This window comes from Lepidothrix coronata, unplaced genomic scaffold (assembly GCF_001604755.1).
Source record: "Lepidothrix coronata isolate B3197 unplaced genomic scaffold, Lepidothrix_coronata-1.0 Scaffold28, whole genome shotgun sequence".
Classification (NCBI taxonomy): domain Eukaryota; kingdom Metazoa; phylum Chordata; class Aves; order Passeriformes; family Pipridae; genus Lepidothrix; species Lepidothrix coronata.
Window position 1 is genome coordinate 4,245,561 of NW_016690208.1, and position 14,949 is coordinate 4,260,509.

Sequence of the window (14,949 nt, forward strand, 5' to 3'; positions counted from 1 at the left end):
CTGTTTCTCTTAAGACCACTAAATCTGCTGGTTTTATAAGTGTGTTCACACAGAGAATTTCTAAGATTTGCTTCTCCAGTGCCTTGTGGAATAACCCAATTTGCAGCTGAAACAACCCCAAATCATTTATTTGTCTTTTCTTTAACACGGTATTACAATTACACTGCTCAACGTGGTTTATGTGTCCAAAATAACGTGAATCACTCGTTTCTCTTACAAAATGGAAATAAGCTCTGCAGCTTGTTATTTCAGCAACACAAACAGTCTTCCCAAGCCCTTAAATAATTTAAAAAAAAAAGGTGAAAATCCAAGGCAGAAGGATTTTCCACACCAGCATAGGCAGCTGAATTTTGGTGTTGCAGTGTTGAACCCTTCCCAAAACTTGAAACTTCAACTTCTGGCTGTTCAGCTCCACAAAAAGGGCTGGAAAAATTAAAAATGGGAAGGGAAAAAAGGGATGGAGATGATTAGAGGGATGGAGCACCTCTCCTATAAGGAAAGGCTGAGCAAATTGGGATTGTTCACGCAGGAAAAGAGAAGTTTTGGGGTGACCTAACTGGGGCCTGCCAGTACCTCAAGGTAGACTGCAGGAAAGTTGGAGAGAGACTATTTCCAAGGGCCTGGAATGACAGGACTAGCAGGAATGGCTTCACACTGCCAGAGGGCAGGGTTAGATGGGATATTGGGAAGGAATTCCTGGCTGGCAGAGTGGGGAGGCCCTGGCACAGGTTGCCCAGAGAAGCTGTGGCTGCCCTTGAAGCCCTGGAAGTGTCCAAGGCCAGGTTGGACGGGGCTTGGAGCAACCTGGGCTAGTGGAAGGTGTCCCTGCCCATGGCAGGGGGTGGAATGAGATGATCTTTAAGGTCCCTTCCAACCCAAACCATCCTGTGATTCTATGTTTGGTGTTCCTGGAGAATTATGACCCATTAAATACCCCAATAGTGTTGGTGAGCAGCTGCTCATCACCCTGCCTGTCCTCAGCCCCAGGGGAGCTTGCTTGGATAAATCAAAAACCTGATCATAAAATCAATAGCTGGACGTGAATAAGTGATCTTATTTTTAGAGCTGATGGGCCTCTGCCATTAGCAGGGGGTAATAGATCTCCCTGCTCGCCCGCCCTGACAGAGCCCGGGGGGTGTGGAGGGACCCAAATCCAACCATTTATTTGTGTGCCTAGAAAATAATCGGAATTTAGATGCCTTTATGTCAGAATCTCTGCTTGAAAAATATAGGTCTGTGTGCATTTACAGTGCTATATAAATTCTTTGCAGCAGTACATGGGGCTGCATGCATGATTAACGACAGCAATGAGAAGGGGGAATTTTGCTTAAAAATAGAATTGAGGAAGAAGGAGAGGAGTGTGGGGGCTACCTGAGGGGAGGCAGCACACACTCCTCTCCACCTGCTCCAAATTTAGCCTCCCAGAGCTAAAAGAAAACCAGCTGGAGTACTTTAAAGTGATTTTTGTAATTAATTTTAAAAAAGTATGCCAGCAGGGTTTATTAAACAGAGCCGCAGAACAAGGAGGATTCAGCAGGACTAATTTTAGTAGCTCGAAGAAAGTTGATTGTAAAGTTTCCCAGCTCCTGTTTTATGTTCAGCTGGTTAATGAGTGCCAGATACGGGAAGGCAGGATAGTGAGATGATGGATTTGGGGCAGAAAATGGCAAGTGATATTTTAAGCATTCAGTGTTCCTTGCACAGGAATCAAGTCTTCCTCATCCTTCCTTTAACAGGTGATTGGTACCATTAATGAGCTGCAGGTCCAAAGAGGGAAAGTTAAACCTCTCAGAACTCTGTTTTTTTGGAGGCTTGACACTGGCCAAAAGAGTGTTTTCAGGCCATTAGTTTGCTTTGAGGCACAGGGTAATGGAGCTTAATGTAGTGCCAGATTTAGGACCCTCTGTCTTTTCTCTGTCAGGATTAATCACAGTCACCCATCCTGGGGAGCTGAGTGCATCTGTCAGATCACATGAGCCTCCTGCTCCTGCTCTGCACAACAATCACTTGTTTAGCACAGAGTTTGCAGCGACCAAGAAAGATTTGTAAATATGTAGGGCAGCTTAATTGGCTTGTGTGGCATAAAATAAACGCTCCGAGCAGGAATCCTGCTCTGCTGCTGTCAGTCCTTAAATGTTGAGCAGCAACACGTGTGAGCAGCAGGATGAGGACCAGCCCTTCCCCCTGTCGGGAGCTGGGGGAAGGGATTAGCAGGGATCAGTGGGAAAAAAAGGGGATTATAGGTGTTGGGGTGGCAGAGTTGAATGGGTTTTTGCTGGTTGTGCCGTGAGTTTTTGGGATACTGTATGGTCTGAGTGGGTGGCCTCGTCTTTGAAAGCTTTGGTGGAGTTTTAAAGGACTCAGAATACTGTTCCTTAGGAGAGTCATTCCCTCAGATAACAGGTGTTGTCTGGGCATAGGGATTATTGTCCAGACCTGCCCAAGCATTATAAATTAAAACAAATACGAGAAACAGAACATGAAAGTAAACCTGCTGTTGACTTTTTCATCAGAAATGAGAACCAGAGAGGTTTTGAGGCACTTCGTAATGGGCTCTGTGGCAGGATCATCTGCTCTGGTGCTGGTTGCTAACTCCTCTTCCTTTCTTTTCATTCCAGGGGACACCTGGCAAACCAGGTCCGAGGGGGCAGCGCGGTCCAACGGTAACGAGCCAATCTTGTGCATTTGGAAAGCTTGTCATGGCCAAGGGAAACTGGGATCTGATGTGTGTCTTCACTGGGGGGTAGGATCTGGCCTTCAGCACTCACAGCTAAGCAGAGGGGACACAGTGCTTTGGGGAACATGGTTTGAAGTCGTCAGACTCCAGTGGGAGTGATGATGGCTCCTGTCAGCCCTTGCTGCTGGTGGGTTGACTTGTTGCCCAATCACAATGTAGCTGTGGGTAGCAGAAAGGGCTAAAATGTCACCTTTTGTGTCTTTTTTTAAGGGTCCACGTGGGGAAAGAGGGCCTAGGGGAAGCACTGGAAAACCTGGCCCAAAGGTAAGGTTTTGGGAAGCCTTTGGGGTCACATCCTAACAAGTGCTGGTATTGAGACTGTTCATTGCCCTCCATTTCCCTCCTCTCCTTTCTCCACTGGATTTGGAAAGCTGAGCCCTTCTAAGCTTTATTCCCAGATCATAACCCGACTGTAAAATACATGCACAGGTTCTAAAAACGTGTTGGCCCACAATTCCACATCAAGTGCAGGAATTAGAGCCATCTCAACAAGAAGGGGAGGGAGCTCCCCCACATCAGCACAACCCTCCAACGCCCTGACATCTCCCCTAAACCCTCTTTTTTGGTGTTTAAGTAGTGTTTGAACCACCTAAGGCTGTGCCACGGGTGAAGGGATGTGTTGCTGCTGGTCTCCAGATCCTTGCACCTTGCCGAGCCACTTTGCCTGCCCACTGTTGGCCCAGGATGGGTCACCAGGCAAAATTAGGTATTTTATTCCCAACCAACCTGGGGAGGCACACTCAGCTCCAGAACCTGCTGCACACACTGATTCCCTGACCATCAGTCTCTGGGTGTGATGGAACCCACACTTTTGTAGCGAGGCATCATCACCACCACACTGCCAGATTTAAAAATAAATGCCTCGCCTTTGTGTTGGCATAAATTTTTGATAAATACCTCATCTTTGTGGTGGCATTTATTTCTCAGAGGGAGGCCATTGTGAAGTGGAAACATCCCTTGCTCACTGACGTTATCTTTCCTGTATTTTTATTAAGCAACGTGGGGAGGAATGAGCAGCTGCTTATTTGTCACTGGGTGATGCTCCTGATGCAGAATTATTATTAGAGAGGGACAGGGGAGTGGGTGGTGTGGTGCCACTGTGGGCTTGGTGCCATTTGAAGTCTTTGCACACAGCAGCTTCAATGGTGATAGATGTATTTTTAATGGTCTCTTGTTTTCTTTATTCATAAAAGGGCAACTCTGGTGGTGATGGGCCCCCTGGTCCTCCTGGAGAAAGGGTAAGACAACCTGGTGGGGTAAAAGGGGACTCAGAGGAGAGTTTGCAGGGCTGAGATGGTGCTGAGGGGTTTTGGCAGTGAACATCCTCCAAGGTGACCTGTTAAGAAGAGATGAGTGGGCAGCTCACAGGAGCCGGGATGCAGCTCAGCACACTTCAGTCAGCAAAGGGAAAAGTCTGGTTAGAAATCCAGGGTGAAAAGTGCTTGTGTGGAGAGAGGTCCCACAAGTCACCTCCAGCCCTTAGGTCCTTTCTGAGCTCTCCAGGGAAGGCTCACGTGGGACCTTGGGTGTCCTGTGTAAACATCACTCCATGGGAAAAGGAGGAAGTCACCCTGGACTTTTGTGCAGGCAGCCGGATTTCTGGGGGATGTGGTCCTCTAGGATCTTGTAGTGCTTTCCCCAGACTGGTGTTAAAAACTGAAACAATGGGAGTTTCATGATTTTAGCCTCAATTTCTGTCTCTTTTTTTTTTTTTTCTACTGGGTTTGGGTTTTAAATTTTCTACAAAGTCACCCAGTGTTTGGCTTTCCAGACCTTTGTGCTCATCTGCTGCTCACACAGAGCTGGTGTTTCACAGTGAAGTGTTACAGGTTCCTTAACTGTGTTTTCTGGCTTGTCTTTCATCCCAGGGACCACCAGGGCCTCAAGGACCGACTGGATTTCCTGGACCAAAAGGCCCCCCTGTAAGTAACTCACTTTCTAGAGCATCCAAAGAGATCCAAAGCCTTTCCCACCCAGCTGTGACTGCCTGTGCCAGCTCAGCCTGAGCTGCCTCCCTGACAGGTGGTGACGTCCCCAATAAAAGGCTTCACTGAGACATCACGATAATGACCCAGTGGTTTAAGATTTTAAATAGCCAAGTAAATTGCAGCTGATTATAAATGTTCATTTCCTAATGACTCAGAATCTCTGGGATCTTTCCTGGGTGCTCTGTTCCTTATTTTCCCTCTGTGTATGAGGAGGACAGCACAACACTAACACTGCTGTCTCTGCAATTATTTTACACTGGTGGGGGACCTCAGAAACCTTTGTGGAGTGATTTCCTCCCCTGTGGTGAGCAGCTCACTCCTACTCTGAGCCTGTAAGATAAATCTTTCCTTTGGGAGGTGTGCGGGAAAGGGATGTAGCTTTTAGGGTTCTGAGCACCCCAATTTCACTGTAAAATGGGTGGCAACTGAGACAAGCAGGGTTGATTCAGCTCTTATCACAGTTTTGTTACTGAGCACTCAGTGATGTTCCTTCTCACCCTGGTTTTCTGCTGTAGGGTCCTCCTGGGAAGGATGGATTACCTGGTCACCCTGGACAGAGAGGAGAAACTGTAAGTAGCCAAAAAACCTTGGGCAGATCATTAGTGCTGAGTCTTGTCTTGCCAGGTGGTTTCTCTAAACCCTCCCGTGCAGCTGGGGAGATGTGGCCACACCTTTGGATTCCCTGGAGGTTTGTGTCTCTCCAGCTGCACGGGATGGTCTATGGGAAGCAGCCCTGTTCCGAGCAGGACAGGCTGGTCTAATGATGGTTTATCTGGAGGCTGTGACCAGCTCCTCTCTCTGTGTCCTTCAGTAGATTGTGGAGGTCAATCTGTGTGGTTTGAGGACCTGAGCAGGGATGTTGTGGTGCCAGTGACTGGCATCGGGGGCACTTGGGTTTCTTCTGTGATGGGTGTTGCAAGAGGCAGCTCCTTGAGAGCTGAGAGGATGTTTTGATTGGGTTGAGTCTTGGTCAGCACCAGCACAAGCCAGTGCTTAGTGTGGTTCTTACTTCCACAAGGTGGAGAGGAAGCTGAGGGGTGAATTCTGAGCAGGCCTTGTGGCTGGGACTCTGTACCCCGAGGACTCATTGTAGCTCTTGTCCCTTTGCCTTCCCTCTGCCCTTTGGAGTGTTATGGGTGATCCCTGAGCTTTCTTTCCCACTGGCCTTTGGAGATGTGCAGGTTTCATGTCTCTATTTGAGAGACTTAACTCTAGGCTGTGATAGCAGGGGTTTTTCATGTGAGACAGGCTCCATTCTCCACCCTCTCAGCTTCCCACACCCATGTGTGCCTGAGACCAGGCACAGTTTTATTTTCTCTGGCACCTGGAATAGGGAGAAATAAACACTTTTCACTTCTTGATGCACCATGTGGCCAATGCCACAGCGGAGAAGAGTTACAGCCCAGTTTTGGCCATGCTTGTCTGGAGAGGAAGGCAATTCCTGTCCAAGGGGAGACATGGAATGATTTTCCTCTAGTTTTTGTGTCTACACCAGTTCCTGCAGCACCTGAGTAAGAAGAGATAAGCAAAAAATTTGTGGCTGCCCCATCCCTGGAGGTGTCCAAGGCCAGGTTGGACAGGGCTTGGAGCAACCTGGGCTAGTGGAAGGTGTCCCTGCCCATGGCAGGGGGTTGGAATGAGATGATCCTAAAGGTCTCTTCCAACCCAAAGCAATCTGTGATTCCACGATCTCTGCCCACGCTGCCTTTCAGCCAAAGCTACTCACAGGAGCCTCCCCCAGTTGTGCCTGTGCCCCCTCCAGCAACATTCCCTGGGGAGCAGCTCCTGGCTGGCATTTTGGCATTTCAGATGGGATGTTTATTGTTTTTCCTTGGCTGTTTACAATCCAGCTCAGTCACTGCTTTTGGTACACCCCTCTCCCAACACTGCATGCTGCACGTTGGCACACAGACCCTTTGTTCTGTCTCTGTTTTACAGAGGAAAAAACCAAACCCTTTTCCTCTCCTCAGCTTTGCATTTTTCTCTACTGCCTTCCCAGCAAATGAGCATAAAAAAGGCTTTGCACATTATGCATTTTTTCCCCCCAACTTATCACACAATTTAATTAACTTGCCTGGCATTTGCTAAGCAAGGCAATGCAAACACTGCTCAGCAACACCAGATATTTATTTACACTCCACAAGACTGACTTTAGGGCGGTGGTTGGGGTAGTTTTGAGCAGAGTCCTCAGCTCAGGATTAACTGAAAGGTGAAGAGTTTTCACCTGCCAGAGCCTGGCTGACATTTAGTCTTCCTTCCTTGAGTTATCCATAATGTCCAGGACACTACATTTGAGCTGGAAGAAACAATAAAAACTTTGCTTTTGTCTGCTATTATCAACTTCTGAGATTGGAATAAAGCATCAAACTCCAAGTCTGCATGACTAGGAGTGGAGAATGGGCTTTCAATTATTTTGAGTCTGAAAGTTCTCCCTAATAGCTTTCCTCAGTCATTGCAGCAGTAGTTTGCCTCTCCCAGGAAAATCCTGCCAGAAAACAAAATCTCTATTAATCTGTGTCATCAAACTTGCAAAAATCCCTTTCCCCTGCAACCCCTTGGGGTAGGAGAATACCCTTTTTGTCCCCCTTTCCCTACATAGTGCCAGAAAGCAAGAGAAACATAAAAGCAAATTAAGTATTATTTCTCCGTCCATAGCCTGGTCAGTGCAATGTGTCTTCATGCAAGAAAATCTAGGCTTGAAATCTCTGTGTGAAACACTTCCCTTTATTTTACTTCTCTTTTGGTGGCAAACAGCCATGCTGAAATATTTGGCCATATTAAATTTAAACAAAGATTGGATCTAAAAAACCATGACAAATTGTAAAACCCCTGCACCCGAGGCTCCAACAGCACAAAAGGAAAACCCTTTTCTCCAGGTTAACAAGAAAAGTCCTGAGCAGAAATGGTCTAAATATTTCTCTACGATGAGAGTTTAAATTGTACATTCATTTCCCAACGATGTTTTGCCTTTTCCCCGTCAGTGACAGGATATTTTCTGTGATCTGCAGGCAGCTAGAATATCATGGAGGAGTTGTTTTAGCACGACACATTAGCATTGACATGGGATTTATCTGATCCTCTTTTGTGGCAATGAGAAAATAGCCTGTACGCCTTAAATGCCATTTCTCAAGCTTGTCAGCGTGCTGCAGTAAGAACGATAATTAATGTGCTTTTAAAGAGTGGCTTAGGAGAGCTAAACAATTGCAGTGGTGATGGCTCGTTATTGTCACTCTTCAAAATGACATTATAAGGAGCTGTCATGGAGCCTTCACTGCTCATCAGCGTTGGGGGACAAACAGGGCTGTGATTCCTTTCAGCAGATGTTGGTGAAGGAAATAAAGCTTCACTCCCCCCCCTTCATGGCTGGAGGATTTGGGGCTGCAGCAGGGCTGGAGATGGGAGCTGCCAGTGCCGAAAGTGGAAGAGAGGGTCACCCAGCCCCTGAGCTCCTGGGAGCTGAGCTTAAAACAGAACTGAGCCTAAACCAGCACCAGAATGGGGAGCAGGAGAAGGGAAAACAGCTTTTAAGAATTGCTCAGCGTGAAGAAACTCACTCTGACTTTTTAATAGCCCTTTAACAGGTGTTGCCTCAACAGGTTTTATGAGCGTAGCAAATTTTTTAATATATATAGCCAATCCTTCAGCCAAACCACAGTAGCCCCATCAAAACAGCAGAGCTGAGCACTGAGAATCCCTTCTTCTTCCTCTGTTTCACCCCTGTATAAATTCAAATATGTATTTTCCACCTTCTTTTTGATTTCTTCTTTTTCCCTTGGGTGTCCATCCGCTCCCGGTCAGTGGTTTCACCACAGGAGGAGCAGTCGGGTGGCAGTCTGACCCTTGCTGGAGCAGTCCTTGGCAGAAGTGTCACCTCCTTCTCTTCTACCTTTCTCTAACAGGGTTTCCAAGGCAAGACTGGCCCTCCAGGACCCCCTGGTGTCGTAGGCCCTCAGGTAAGAAGCAAATACTCACACTTGTACCAGCCCTCTGCAACTCCTCTTCCCCTGGTGGGCACCGTGGGCTCTCAGAGCTCTGATGGTTCAGATGGAGGTGCTGGGACCAGGGGTTGTACAGCAGGGACTCCTCTTCCAGGGAAGGCAAAGGCATGTCAGATAGCTTTGAAATTCCTGGCCAAGGTGTGAAATATCCCAGTGGTTCCCAGCCCACCTTGTGGAGGCCTTTGGATGGTGTTTAGACAAACGTGCCTGGGGGCTGCTGTAAGTAAGGTGGTTCCTGTGAACTTAATACAACTACCCTGGTGTAAATTGGAAAGATCAGTTCCACACAATTCAACTAAAATACCTGTAAGCAGACAGTGAGTTAAACAAGATCTCCAAGGGCTGTACAGCTGCTGGTGTTCAGGGCACTGCAAGCGTGATGCAAGAGTGCTCTTACATGTCGCTGTGAAGAAAGTCATCCCTCTTTAATCTGAAGTGCTGCCAGATTCTGTCAGAGCTGGGCTGGTTTCTTTCAGTCATAAAAAGCCCTGTGCAATCTGGAAATAGTCACTGCACAAGCAGAACTCAGAGCCTTTAAGTACAGGCATGCAGGGTTCATGGATCAGTTCTAGGCAGAGTCCTGGACTGAGTAGGACTGGCTTTGGGTCAAGTCTTCTTTGCTGAACTGCTGAGGAGCTCGCTCTTTAATTAGAAAGTAATTAATTTGTCCTCTTTAATGACAGTGTGTAAAGTCCCTGCTTTGTAAATTCCCTGATTAGGGGCAATCCCCTGACAACTGTGTCTGTCTTCTCAAGTGCAAATTAAGTTCTGTGGCAATTTTATCGGGCTCTGCTGCCGTACTTAGTGTGATCTGTGGCTGCTGAGCGAGGCAGTGGTGGAGTTCTGCTGGCACTAAGTGGCACCCTGCAGCAGGACATGAATTACAGCCCCTGTCCCAGCAGACACCGAGGGGCAGGGATGTTACAGGCTTGTGCTCATGGCTCCTGTCCTCCCCTAAAATGGGCCACCGGGGAACCCTCTGTGCTGGGCTTTATCTTACACTCATCACATTAGTGCCCGCGGAGGGCATGGAGGCAGTGGATAATTGCTGTGCAGTACAAGCCTAATGCATTATTTATGCCCCATGGAAGGGAGAATCAGCAGGGTTGTAGAGTGCTTAGGAAGTTTTCAATTAAAAAGAAAAACCTAAGCATAACGGTTGTAGTAATGACATCTCATTTCTGTGAATGCTTTCACTCCAGAGGTTCCCAGTGCCTCTGCTCTGCCAAGTGCAATGTTGCCCACTTCCAAAACACAAGGTTCCTTTAGGTGCCAAAGGAGGTGTCTCTTCAGGGATTCCTGGTGGCACTGCAGGGGACACCTAAGGGAATAAGCATTTCCATCCCATTGCAACCCAAAGGACTAAACTGATATCCTGCACCTCTTCCATCCTTGGTTGTTCTCCCAGTACCCACCACCCTCTCACTGATTGTTTTTTTCAGGGTCCAACTGGTGAGACTGGGCCAATGGGTGAGCGGGGGCACCCAGGCCCTCCGGGTCCCCCGGGTGAACAAGGTCTTCCTGGCCTCACTGGAAAAGAAGGGACCAAGGTAGGGACTAGAATTCACCCTCCCTGCCAGCCTGGGTGCCTGCCTCTCCCCAGAGATGGAGAGGATGATTCAGAAGAGAAATGAAGCTTCTGTCTCCTCATGGAGAGACAAGCTGGGTCTCCATGGAGTCTGCAGAGCCTCAGCTGTTCATCTCTGTCGTTGCAGGGGGACCCTGGTCCCGCTGGCCTCCCAGGGAAGGACGGTCCCCCCGGCTTGCGAGGCTTCCCCGGAGAGAGAGGGCTCCCTGGCCCCATTGTGAGTAGAGGCTGCTTGGTCCTTCCAGCAGGAAGGATGCCTGGGAGGTGCAGCACTCACCTCCCAAAATGACTTTGTTTTCCTCCCTCCAGGGTTCTCCAGGGCTGAAAGGCAACGAAGGTCCCCCAGGCCCTCCAGGCCCAGCAGTGAGTATCCTTGCCCTTGCAGGCACCACCTAACCATTTACAAGCTTGGCAGGCCAGAGGGGGGTTAGTCACAGCTCCAGGCTTTATCCCTTATTTCCTTTGCACTAACAAACAACTCCCTGGACGTTGCTTTATTTTACAAGACACGTGTGTAACGACGCAGTCGTTTTGTGGTGTCAGCTGGGAACATACGTGACCAGCTGAGGGAACTGCAGTGGTTCAGGACACCCAGAGTTTTGCTTCTAAGCCACCTGCTTTCCCTCTGGAAGTTGTCCTCACTTGAGATCCATGTTCAGTGCCGCCCTCCTGGAAGAAAATATTCATCATCCAACCCTCCCTGCTGCGTTGGCTGTGAAGTGGCTCACGCTCTCATTCCAAGCTGTTAATGTATCCCCAGGAACTGAGCTCCCTGCACCATCCAAAGGAGAAACCAGCCCTTCCAGGGATTTTAATTAAAAAAACGATCTGCATGACCCCTTAGGCTGGTGGTACCAAGTCATCACATGGCAGTTATCCCATCAAACGTGCTCATGTACTGACAGTGTGTTTGCAGCATCCTGCTGCTGGATTTCTTTGTCTCTTCATGAAGCTCGATACTGCAGTTAAAGCTTCTTCCCTTCTTCTCCCAACAGGGCTCTCCTGGGGAGCGTGGCCCAGCAGGATCAGCTGGCCCAATAGGTTTGCCAGGGCGACCTGGCCCCCAGGGGCCTCCAGGACCTGCAGGTGAAAAGGGAGCTCCAGTAAGTACCAATATAAAGGTTAAAGGGTGTGGGTCAACTAGAAATGTGCAGAGCAGGGAGCTGAGCATGGAACCAGTCCCTGGAGGAGGTGGATGAAAGATTGAAATGAATAAATAACATAGGAATTCAGGTAGAAATTCATTTTCTCATCTTGAGCACATCAAGCCACTAAATGTTAACAGCTCAACTGCCCCGTTTGGGATGCCCGTGCTATCAAAAATGGATGTGATCCCAGGGACCAACATGTCCTCAGGCCACAAGGGCTGAGCAGGCGAAATGACAGCCTGTGTGACCTCCTAGTGACAAGCAGCCAAAGGCCAGGCCTTTGGGAAGAGGAGCGAGCCAGCCCCATCCCTGCTTACAAGGATGCGATGGCAGCAGCAGTTTCCACGGAGCCCAAATAAATCCTTCCCCGGACCACGGGCGGCTCAGGAAGGCGCTGCGGAGATTTTGGGATGCTGCATGGTGGTGGTGCAGCATCGGCGCTCCCAGGCATCCACCCCGCTGGTGCCCGTGACAGAGCTGCTCCCAGCAGGATCCCGAGCCCAGCACGGCTGAGCCCTGCCATATGGTCCCTCTCCGGAGCGTTCTCCAGCCAACCCGCGCAAACTCGCACGTCTTTCGCTCCCCCGGCACGCGCGTGAAATGTCACGTGCGGGCAGGAGGGAGTGGGCTGGGATGTGGCTATTTCTGTTCCTGGAGAGCTCGGCACTGACAGTCCCCGTGCCTCCAGTTCCCGCCCAAGCGGGTTGGAAGGGATGTTTGGGTTGCCTGCCTCAAACTTAAGCTCGGCTTCAGGCCCAGCAAGATGAGCGAACGGTGGCGTCGGTGATGTCAGGCTCCATCTCATGGGTGATTGATGTTGTTATCAAAAGCGTTTAGCAGCCACTGTATTCCACATTTGCTGGCTTATTAGAAACTCCGGCAGCTAATCCAGAGGCAAGAATTTCCTGGTGAATCAGCTTTAGGAACATCTGTCCTGCCGAGTACCTATATGATGTATCAGTCAGTGGGTAGATGAATAGGCAATTTATGTGGCATGTAATTATTCAGAAGAGAGCACCCAGGATTCAGATGCAATTAAATTATGTACGAGGAAACTGGAAAATATTCACTGTTCAGTTCCTGTAAACAAACAAATTTGATTGAAGGCTCCAGCTTGGAGGAGTGCTGGTAGTTGTTTAAGCAGGAGGCCAGCAGAGATTGCTTTATTCACTTCAGGTGTTTTCCTTTGTCCAGAAGCTCAGGGGGGAGCTCAGGGCCTCCTGAGAACCCCCCTTTGCTGGGAATCAGCCAGGGAAGGGAGAAGGCTGGAGCAGCCTGGAGCACAATCAGCAAAAACTGGCTTGTGGGAGTAAAAATTAGTTGGGGTCTTGTTTGTCATCTGGAGAGAGATGGCAGAGGGTTCAGATTAAATCTGATTATATTGCTATAGCAGTGAAATTGCAGCTGGGATCTGGGTATTCACTGTGTAGATTTGTTTGTTCCTTCGTTATCTCTCAAGACAGAAATTTTGTCTTGTTTCAGACAGCGAGCCCAGAGCCTGATGAAATATCAGCTGGAACAGGTTTTGCTATTCATGCCCAGGGGTTGTTAGCTGCTGAATAAAACATTAATGGGATGTAATGGGCTGGTTGGAGGGTGGAGGAGAGCTCTGTGTGACCTGCTTGTTCTTCTGCTTCCAGGGGGAGAAGGGTCCTCAAGGACCAGCTGGCCGGGATGGCATCCAGGGCCCCGTGGGACTGCCGGGTCCAGCAGGTCCTGTCGGCCCCCCTGGAGAGGATGGAGACAAGGTGGGAACAGCTCCCTGCTGCTCAGGGTCACTCTGGGAAGGAACTGTGCCCCCTTGGTGCTTCCCCCACACTGTGTGGGATGTGCTGCTGGAGGATGTTTTGTGGTGCTCACAAGTGAGATGAGCAGCATCCAACCTGGGGAGCAGCAGCAGATGGGGCTCTGTGTGCTCTGCCAGCCACAGGCACACCATTCCATGAAATCCAGTTTGCATTCCCCTAAAACCTGCAGCAGCACCTGCCTGTGGGTGCCTGGCCTTTCCAAATTAATTACCTTTGCCCACTCTCTCATTAAGCCCCTCTGGAATGGAAGATTCTTAGAAAACAATCTGGGATGACTCCCTCATGGCTGCTAAAAGGGTCTGCAAAATGATGCTCCTTGCACTGCATGGCAGCCAAGAAGAGTTGCAGGATGGAAAAGGGTTTGGTTATACCTGGAATGGTCAAATCACTGGCATTATTCAGCACACTCTGGGCTGTTTCTGTGGGAATTGGCAGCTTTGGGATGAGGATACAGAAACCCAGGACTATTGCTGGACTGTTGAGATGGGGAGGTGGTCACCAAGTGAACTAACTTTGTGCCCCTTTGTTCCTGACAGGGTGAGATTGGGGAGCCTGGCCAGAAGGGCAGCAAGGGCGACAAAGGGGAGCAGGTGAGTGCAGTGGACATTGCAGCTGCTTCTCTTGAGCAGTGTTGTTACATTGTGTGACTTTCTGGAAACAGAAAACAATATCATTTTAATGTATTTCTTTTGTTGCTTCATCCTCTCCTCTTCTTCACCAAACACCCACATGATGTTAGAAGGAGTGAGAGCCTCCAGCTCCCAGGAACACAATGAGACATTTCCATGTCACCCATGTACCATGTAAACATCTGTGAAACATTAATACCCCTTGCCACTGAAGCTGGGTCTTTGGCTGAAGTTCCCTTTCTGATCCAGTTGAAGATGTCCCTGCTCATGACAGAGGGGTTGGATTGGTTGACCTTTAGAGGTCACTTCCAACCCAAACCATTCTGTGATTCTATGATAACTCTAGCTGCTTGCAGCACACTGAAGCACCCTTTCTGTGGTGCCCAGAGCCTGAGGAACACGAGTCACACATGGGTATTTAGATAGAACTGAGTGGTGTGACATTGCTTTTCTGGAGCAAAAATGTGTTTAGATGTGTCTGCTGTGCCATTGGCATGAGAGCCGAGGAATGCTGGTGTGTCCAGAGACATCTGACCCTGTTCTCCCTCTCTGGTTTGGGAATTAATGCAGGTTTAATGGAGGCTGTGTTGAAGGGCATCACCTTTTCCAAGGGAACTTGACACTCTGCTCCTAACGCTGACATTGCACTTCTGTTTTGTGACAGGGTCCACCAGGTCCTACTGGCCCCCAGGGTCCAATTGGTCAGCCTGGCCCAGCTGTGAGTACTGGTCTCCTTTTTTTCACTAAAAACACTGTAAGGATGGGCAGTTTCTGCCTGGCACTGCTGATGCCCAACACGAGCCGGGCATGGCCATGGGCTGCAGCAGGAGATGGTGGGGATGGGGTTTGTGTCTGCCTTGTGTTTTTGCTGACTATGTCAGACCCTTTCCTTGTAGGGAGCTGATGGAGAGCCAGGACCCAGAGGACAGCAGGGCCTCTTTGGGCAGAAAGGTGATGAAGGACCCCGAGGTTTCCCTGGTCCCCCTGGCCCTGTGGGCTTGCAGGTGATTTGCGGCGTTGAGGGAGGGCTTGGGGTAGTGAGAGCTGGGGCTC

The 14,949-nt window shown here is 49.2% G+C and overlaps 1 protein-coding gene across 2 annotated transcripts in view; it reads left to right on the forward strand.

The window, feature by feature from the left end:
* COL5A1 (collagen type V alpha 1 chain) overlaps positions 1-14,949 on the forward strand; it is a 147,155-nt gene that overhangs the window by 112,181 nt on the left and 20,025 nt on the right. For both annotated transcript variants that reach the window (XM_017810346.1, XM_017810347.1), the window contains exons 33-46: positions 2,619-2,663; positions 2,948-3,001; positions 3,931-3,975; positions 4,606-4,659; positions 5,241-5,294; positions 8,625-8,678; positions 10,166-10,273; positions 10,439-10,528; positions 10,621-10,674; positions 11,307-11,414; positions 13,100-13,207; positions 13,804-13,857; positions 14,561-14,614; positions 14,793-14,900. In XM_017810346.1, coding sequence (XP_017665835.1) covers positions 2,619-2,663; positions 2,948-3,001; positions 3,931-3,975; positions 4,606-4,659; positions 5,241-5,294; positions 8,625-8,678; positions 10,166-10,273; positions 10,439-10,528; positions 10,621-10,674; positions 11,307-11,414; positions 13,100-13,207; positions 13,804-13,857; positions 14,561-14,614; positions 14,793-14,900 — 990 coding nt within the window. The remainder of the gene's footprint in view (positions 1-2,618; positions 2,664-2,947; positions 3,002-3,930; positions 3,976-4,605; positions 4,660-5,240; positions 5,295-8,624; positions 8,679-10,165; positions 10,274-10,438; positions 10,529-10,620; positions 10,675-11,306; positions 11,415-13,099; positions 13,208-13,803; positions 13,858-14,560; positions 14,615-14,792; positions 14,901-14,949) is intronic.